Source organism: Magnolia sinica, chromosome 3, assembly GCF_029962835.1.
Source record: "Magnolia sinica isolate HGM2019 chromosome 3, MsV1, whole genome shotgun sequence".
Taxonomy (NCBI): domain Eukaryota; kingdom Viridiplantae; phylum Streptophyta; class Magnoliopsida; order Magnoliales; family Magnoliaceae; genus Magnolia; species Magnolia sinica.
The window spans coordinates 1,880,156-1,889,180 of record NC_080575.1 but is presented as its reverse complement, the minus strand read 5'-3'; the positions used below and the strand labels follow the sequence as shown (position 1 = coordinate 1,889,180).

Here is a 9,025-nt window from a genome sequence, read left to right as displayed (position 1 = left end):
TTTTATCATTTGTTTTCCATTTTCATCTCAATTTAAACATGCTATTAGGATTGGTGGAAAACAGAATTCAACCATGGAAAAGTGAATTAATTTCCTTTGATGTATCTGCTTCTCTAATTCCTAGAAGAAAAGACAGTGAAGAAACTAATTTCTTTTTTATTGTTTTCTTCAGAAAATGATCATTTCTTTTTCATGTCTAAAACCTAAGAAATATGTTGCTACCCCTTTTTAGAGATAGCTCTCATAATAGGGTGCACCTGTCAAAACAATTGAATTGGTTGAAATATGAATTGAAAATACACCATCTTCATGAAAGTGGCATTTCCATTACTTGTTTTGTAAATTTCTTTAAAATAGCAATTTCATCTAAGCTCTCATTTCCTAGAAAATAACCATTTCTTGTTCCCTTTAATAAAAAATAAAAAATATATAAAATTTCAATAAATGACAATTGGTTAGAAGGACATAATTATAAAATATCATTTCCGGATCAGCCATCATAAGGTGGAGCACACCATTCATCGATATGGTTACAGGACCACTGATGGGCCTGGCTATAGATGGGTTTACTAGTTTTTTTTGTTTTTTTAAAAAAGAACTTCCAAAGCATTAGATCCCATCAATGAGATCTTTTTAGCGTTTTTTTTTTCCTGCAAAAGTTGTTTATTTTTAAACCACTTTGAAGTTTGGATATTACAATTTGAGAGGATTTTTGCCATCTTACGTACACAGTAAGATTGCTAACATCAATGATCCAATGGCTAGGATTGATCATACGCCACTAATGCTATGCACAAATGAGACACGTTAGAGATGATTTTACCAACTTTTAAAATGCAAACTTGAACAAATCTTGAACACAGTGGCCACTGTAACGTCTTTATGGAATCCAATCCATCCAAATAGTACATACCACCATAAAAATGGACCCCACAATCAAAAGAACAATACAATCATCAGGTGGGCCAAACATCGTATTGATAGCAAGAATACGATACGTTGCCACTGCCGGTACTTCATCAGAAGAACATAACTTCAAGCCAAAACTCAACTGGCAGGCTTTATTCCGTACTACTATTTACTGGGGGCCACTGTTCAGCAATCATACTAGTGGGGGTCAGGAGCAGATTAGGTGAGACCCGAATCCACCGTGGGTGGGACCCCTGACTGTGGGGCCCACTGATCTACATGACTTACACACCACCCATCAATATTGAAAGCTCATTTTAGCGCATGATCCAAAAAATGAGGTAGATCCAAATTTAAGGTAGACCATAATACAAGAAACAATGGTAATCAACCATTAAAAACTTCCCATGGAACAAAAGTTTCAGAACCAGCTAATATTTATGTAGTCTCTTCATCCAGGTCTTCGTAGCCTTATCAACAAGTTGGATGGCTAATAAACATTATATTGGCTCCCACGAAGCTTTTAATAGTGGGGATTCAATCACTACTATTTGCTAAAGTATAGTCCACATAAGGATTTGGATCTGCTTCATTTTTTAGATCACGGTAGAACAGTACAAATTTAAGGCATGTAGGGCCCTAAAGTCAAGGATCCCACCCACCTCGTCTAACCTAAACCACTCATGTGGGGGCCACACTGGATATACCCCAAAAAAGCATACACTCAAATGATACATCTACCCAAAAAAAAAGGGGGTACATTCAATAAATAAACCATGTAGATGTATCATTTGACTGTATGATTTTTTGGAGTATCTACAAAGTGACCACCGCAGGAGTGGATTGGGTAGACCATACCACAAGAAACATTGTTGATCAAACACCCATTATTAAAAACTTCCTAGGGCCCACTTTTTTTTGAACCATCCAACCTACCAACTAAAGTATCAAAGACCTGAGGGGATAACACAACTAACATCTTGAACCAAAACTAATAGTGGTGGGTCCACTACAAAGGGTGCAACCCTTACCATGAGCCCACATTAATGTATTTATCCTATATCTTTTGCTGATCAATTTATAACACGAGACCAAAAATGAAGCAAACACATAGCTCAAGTGAATCATACAATGGCAAAAGTGGTGATTGAACACCCTACCATTAAAAACTTCTCAAGGATTATTACAATGTTTATTTGTAATCCAACCAGCTAATAAGTTCACAGAAACCAAAATGGGGTAAAAAATAATACCAACCCAATATAATTATTTCCCATGATATGGTCAACCTAACAATTGGATCTGCTTCATTTTAAGGCTCATGAAGAATAGACAGCATGGATATAGAATACATACATCAAGGTGGGCCGCACCTTCTTGGGGGAGACCATTGCCACACTCCCAATAAAAAGACATGCATCATGGCAGGCCCACAGAGTCTTTTTTTCCAGAACAGATCCATACATAAGTCAGTAATGGAGGTGTCAACCACCTAATCCAAGTCCATTTTGCATGGACTCTCCAGACCACGTGAGGGGGGGAAATGACTTGATTTTAATAGCAAAATCACGGTCCACATGATGGAAGGATCATTACAAATGCATGATAAAACAAGATCGCCTGTATGAAGGATCCTTCTAAATACAGTTTGATCTCGCACCTGCACATGTATACAGGTGCAAGATCAATCTTCTTATCATATTCGATTTAGCAACTAGATCAACAAGGGTGGCCCACAGAACTCAAAATGGAAAAAAACGAAACTTTGTTCTACTTCTTTCTTCAAAACACAAAATCCCCCATTTTTGTGAATCTCATAAAGACAAATATACACTAAATAAAAAAGAGTAACAGATTCAGATCATCTGATTCAAGCCTTCTTTGGGGATTTGGTTGCTTCAATACTATCCTTAGCTTTCTCAGATTTCTTGGGAAGAAGAACTGAATGAATGTTGGGAAGAACACCACCATGAGCAATAGTCACACCAGCCAACAGCTTCCCAAGCTCATCATCATTTCTAATAGCCAGGAGAACATGCCTTGGGATGATCCGAGTCTTCTTGTTGTCTCTTGCAGCATTTCCAGCAAGCTCCAAAACCTGAGATTGAGACAGAGACAGAGTTTAAGATGATGATATTGAATGGAGACAATGTGCTTTTTGGGATTTTTCAGGCCTAAAATCCAACACAGACCCAAAAAGCAAAATGGGTAGATTAATGAAATAAAATAAAGCACAGGAAAAAGAGGAATGAAATGAATCTTAAATTTCTGGCATTTAATGGGCTATTTGGGAGATTTTCAGAAATTTTTTTTGAAAATCCAACGGAGACCCATAAACCTAAAAGGGTAGATCAACAAAACAAAACCAAACACAGGGATTTCTGGGGTTTAATGGACTTTATTGGGGATTTGGATTTTCTCTGACTTCTTTTGAAATCCAACACAAACCCAGAAACCAATAAGGTAAAAATCAAAGACAGGAGGAAAAAGGGGATGAAATAGATCTTAAATTTCTGGGATTTCCTATACATTTTTCATACCTCTGCGGCTAGATACTCAAGAACAGCAGCTAAGTAGATGGGAGCGCCGGTTCCAAGCCTCCTTGCATATCTTCCTTTCTTCAAGAACCTAGCAATCCTTCCAACAGGGAATTGAAGCCCGGCCTTGACAGATTTCGAGACGGCCTTGCGTCTTGCAGAGCCTTTCCTTCCTCCAGCAGACTTCGTTGTCTTAGCTGCCTCCATTTCTCCCTCTTGCACTTTCTCTCTCTCTCTCGACTGGAATTTTTTCAAACAAGATGATGTGATACTTGCCTGGCGAGATCTGGGGAGGATGTTATTTATAGAGAAGTCACGATCCGTGTGAGTTTGGGTTTTCAACGGTTAAGATTTTAGATTGGTTGGCGATCCGTGTGTTTGGGTTTCTCGCCAATAGGAAGCGTTGGTTTTGTCTCCGAACGCAAGTGGGGTGGTTTTGCGTTTGGAATTGGCGGGAGGAGGGAAAAAATTTTCACGGTTGTTTTGAATTTTGAAAGAGAAATGCTTTGATACGCTGGCAGAGTCCGGCGGTGATACGCAGGCAGCGATAAATTATTTAGAAATTGCATAGGTAGCATATGATTAATTTAAATTAAACCGTCCAAATTATTGGGATTCAATTTAGATGTCTCATGAAAAAAATATTACTCTGATCTTGTAACCTAACTATTAGATTGCTGGCACGGTTAAAAATGAAAAAAATCCTAGGGTCTTATTTCAGAAAACAAGTGTCCACGAATCAGAGGTTGGGATGGCTCGACTAATATTATTTTTAGAGAGTAACTTAACCATAGTAATTTCCATAATTTAGCCAGTTTAGTTGGAGTTAACATACGCTACGAATAACATTTCTACGTCCATGCGTATTAAGCGTCATGCATAGCTAGAGTATCAAATAGCTCCGGAGACAGAGAGGAGACTGCATATAGATACTGGGCAATGGACAGCGACGATCATTGACATCCACCGTCCAATGGCTGCATATAGGTGTGGGCCAAATTGAACATTGGACCCAACTATTCGATCCATGTGTTTCTGGGCAACCCTTCCTCTGGTGGAGCTGAGTATGATGAGGATTTGGAACGCCCGAGTAGATGATATTGAATTAATGTAAACAGGGTCGCTACACGTGGCTTGTTGGTAGACTCATAAGAGTTTCAACACTCGTGGCTTGGAGTTCCCAATGTGTTGTGTGTGAGTGAGAGTGCGTGTGCGTGTGCGTGTGAGAGTGTGTCCCTAAAAATAAATTTGTAAAAGACCCACCTAAAATGAGAAAATTAAAAATAAACTAATCTTTTTAAGCTCCAGCTTATCTTCCATGAAATGGTACGTGACACCATAACATCTAACTACCCAATAATTATTGTGTACTGTGAATGCATTAATTCAATCTTTACTAATCTAATTTGTAAATAGCCCATTCAAATGAAATCTTTACAACTAGTGGCCACCCTTAATCTAGCAAGTAGACCTTACCATCCACGGTTCATATAACGTCTCAATATAATTGGTTCCTCTCGGCAAAAGCAAACAAGGCACAAATAAAGCAATCTAAGCATAAAGTCCAGGTAGGAAAACAATCAATAGGATCTTACTCAACAAAGCCAACTGAAGCACAATAATTTCTGTGGATTGTAAATCTATGACCAATTTCATTTAATTCGTTTCAAATGATAACCAATATCCAATGTGAAATAAGCCAATAAGGCACAAATACAAGTGTGTGAGATATCCACACAATTCACAATTAAATTCACCAAAGCATGTCGTGATTCATATCCACATGAAACGCATAAGATAAGAATTATGTTCATATGATTGATCATTTTAAGGCATGCACATGTGTGAATCAACCCAAGCTATAAACTAAGCATGTTATGTGCTCTGTTATAAAAATAATCCATAAATTATGTAACATACATTACAAGACCCATCGCATGATTCACAATTTTATTAACATGATTATCAAATAATGAGACTATTGTAAGATAATTTTTTAACAAAAATGTCATCGAAAAGCTTAAAAGAGTATACCTCACCTTATAATTGAAATTTTCGGTTCAAATGCAACCTAGGCATAAAGATTTTAGGGAAAAAGCTTCAAACTATAATTCATCGGTAAATTCATCATTAATAACTTATATTCTAACCTAATTAAACTTTAATAAGTATTTAAGAGTTTACTTACCTTGATTCGAACAGTCCTCAATTCAATTCAATGAGTGAAAGCCGAGCTCATCACGAATTTGAAGTTCACACAAGGCCATGCTTTTAATATGACTTTTGGATGAGAATAGGTCACCACTAATTGTTTGCGGGGACCTCAAACCCTAGCATGAATAAACTGTAACATTAAAATCCTAAGATTTGGATGGAAAATAATGATTTCTTATCCTAATAGCTTCAAATTGTGAGAAATCAGGTGAAGAACATGCATGCACGACTAAGGAGCTCTTACCCAGCTAGCATATGGGTTTTTCGGCCAAAGAAGATGCGGGATAGCTTGCATGGTTTGAATTGAGAGAGGAACAGACCGATGCAGCGATCCACACCCGATCTCCTTCTCAATCTCTCTCTCACTCTCACATCTACATTCACACTCACACTCCCTCTCTATCTCTAGATCTCTCAAACCTAGGAAATGAAAGAATGGGACAAAGAGCTTTTATATCCTCAATTTAGAAAATTCAATGATTGCAAGTATATTGAAATTCAGAGGTTGTAGATTGAACTGACGAATCATTATTTTTCCCTGCTTTTATGCTACTAAGGTTGGTTGAACTGTTAGAGCACTGGTTCGACTCGAAATGGAACTTTCCATTGCCTGAGGGTCTTAGGGGTTGAGCGAGGTGATTCATCATCGATTATAGACTCGAGGGTTCTACCTGTTTAATAAGATTGAACAAAGATCTTGATTGACCAGTTGCCAAGGATTGATCAAATGCACCTCGCAAGTTAACCTTTAGTTTGAATATTCAATTTGATGTATTTTAGGGTAAGTACTACCTGGTTAGACATTTAGGTTTAATAAATTAAGGATTTAAGTCCCACCAGTGGTTTGATATGATTTGATCAGTTAGGATATTGAGTTCAACTAAATCACAAGTTTACAGGTAGTTTTAGCTCACAATACCTGTCTTCAAGTATATGCACATGTAAGTACATGCGATTGTTTATTTTAATTGAAATTTTACTGGCAACACCCAAGGATGTCTAATACTCGAGTATTGGAGGGTCGGGGTATTGGAAGAAGCCAAAAAAGCCAAAAATAGAATTAGAATTAAGAACATCCAATCATCCCTTTTGTAGAAAAATGATGTTTGGTTTCTTTATTATTATTATTATTTTTTGCCTCACACATCTCGATCAACTCAATTTGTGTTCCACTCCACACATCCCCAGTACATCTATAGTATTAACCTACGTCACTTCTTTTGTCATTTCTTTACACGCTTCATCTTTTCATTCGCCTACCTGATGCCTTAAGTTTTGTGATATAGGGCTGAGATTATAGCTCATCTCATCTACTGCATTCTCCTTATATCTTTTGTTTTATTTCACCTATTCGAGGTTGTAAGTTCCATGATGTGAGCTTAGGATTATATCACATCTCATCTACTACATTTTCTTTACATCTTTTATTTTCTCTCGCTTACCCGAAGCCTTGAGTTCTCTGATGCAAGGCTAGGATCATATCTCATTTCATTTGTTACATTTCCTTGCATCTTTTATTTTCTTTCGCTTATTTAGAGTCATTTGACTATTCAAAAGTTAAGGCTGCATAGTTTATTGGTTTCATGGTCCTTTAATCTGTTAGCAGTTTTACAAATTCTAACCAATTGTAGATTTGAAACTTTTTCAGCTAGTAGTGCCTTCAAAATTAACATACCAATCCATATTTGAGTCACGCACTATTGCACAACACAACCAAGAAAACAAAAGAACCTTAACGTGGAATTAACGGAATTATTACACAATGATTATATTTCTTGAAAATATCACGGAATTTTGACAGTCCAATCACACATTTGGGATCAAATTCTTCTTTTGGGAAAACACTATATTAAGTGAAACCAGCGTTTAATACACCATGGAATTGTAATCAACCGATCAAATTTCACAACTAATGTCAGTCACCTATATGCACATGCAACTTGAGTGTCACATGTAGATGGCAAATCTAGATTGACAATGTGGATAAAACGCATCAATGTGGGGTCTACAAATATAGTGGATTTTAGATTCATCAGAAATTCCACTGTATCTCCTACTCCACTGGAAGATATGATTTATGGATTAATCCAGTACTTTCCATCGATTTCAAATGCAGGATGGAATTTAGGTTTGTATTCAATGTACTATTATATGTATGGGCCCGTGATGATAGAAAGATCTGAGCCGACCGAGAGTACATTTCAGCCAATTGGAATCTGCTGGTTATTATCATTATTTTGTCGCCCTAGTTGTTTGTCTAGATCCTTTGATCATATACCTAGGTTTCATTTCCCATCAGCTCAAACTGAGGTTTCTGTTAGGCCGTCCGGAACTTTCCTTTTGGCTAACGTCTGGACAAATTCTCACCTTTGATTTTGAGCTAATTTTCATAGAAAATAAAGTGGTTATTTTACAAAAACCAACCCTAAGGGTTTCCAGTAAGTGGGCCTTCTGATGCCTATTTTGACAAGTGGGGAATAGAACAGGGTTATTAAAAATGCATCCAAATGCACATCACCAGTGGTTGTTTGGCTCAAAATGGACATTTAGGCACCAAAAGCTCTTTAGAAAGGAGAAGAAATGAAAAACATTTCCATTAATGGAACAGCTTCAGCTCATTCTACATATTGCCAATAACCACCAGCTGTAGGAACTTCTTGTGCTTGAAGCTAGGTGGGGCCTACTGTGATGTTTGTGAGAAATCCACCCACTCATCCATTTTTCAAGCTTATATTAGGGAATGAGCCCAAAAATGAGACAGATCTAAAATTTACTTGGGCCACACAATAGGAAAGGTGGGCATGGAAGTGCCTACTATTGAAACCTTCCGAGGGTCCACTGTAATGTATATAAGCCATCCAATCCGTTGATAAGGTCGTATCTCATTAGGATGAATTGAAAACACAAAAATATTAGCCTAGTCCAAAACTTTTGTGGTCCCACTATTTTTTCAACAGCGGCATCTAATCCTCACTTGAGTTTTGGATTAGCCTCATTTTTTCCTAATATAAGCTGCACAGGGTGGATTTCTCACAAATATTATGGTAGGCCTCACCTAACTTCCAACGGCAAGAACTTCTTGTGGTGGGGGTCGTAGGCAATCTACGCCTTTAATGTGGGGAAAACACGATTTAACATCCATGAAATCCACCTTGTCCGTCAAGTACACCACCCCTTGTCTGGCCTTTACCTGAAAAATCAAGTTGATTCAGGACTCAAGTAGGCCACTTCAAAAATCCGTACCTAAAACCTCTACATGACTCACTCGAGTTTTGGAATACTGTAATTTTTTGACAAATCTTTCATATGGCTTATAAACATGATTGCTATATATGAATCACCATATCATGGGTATGCATGTGAAT

The 9,025-nt window shown here is 37.4% G+C and overlaps 1 protein-coding gene across 1 annotated transcript; it reads right to left on the bottom strand.

The window, feature by feature from the left end:
* Positions 1 to 2,657: 2,657 nt before the first annotated feature.
* LOC131239246 (probable histone H2A.1) lies at positions 2,658 to 3,706 on the bottom strand. The gene is made up of 2 exons (XM_058236851.1): positions 3,450 to 3,706; positions 2,658 to 3,007 (listed from the first exon to the last, which is right to left on the bottom strand). Exons 1-2 carry the CDS (start codon positions 3,651 to 3,653, stop codon positions 2,780 to 2,782), a joined length of 432 nt encoding a protein of 143 aa, XP_058092834.1. The 5' UTR covers positions 3,654 to 3,706; the 3' UTR covers positions 2,658 to 2,779.
* Positions 3,707 to 9,025: the final 5,319 nt, after the last annotated feature.

Coding starts and splice junctions, on each gene's coding strand:
- LOC131239246 (XM_058236851.1), bottom strand. CDS start 3,653: ATGGAGGCAGCTAAGACAACGAAGTCTGCTGGAGGAAGGAAAGGCTCT. Junction 3,008..3,449: donor TTGAGTATCTAGCCGCAGAG/GTATGAAAAATG, acceptor TCTCAATCTCAG/GTTTTGGAGCTTGCTGGAAA.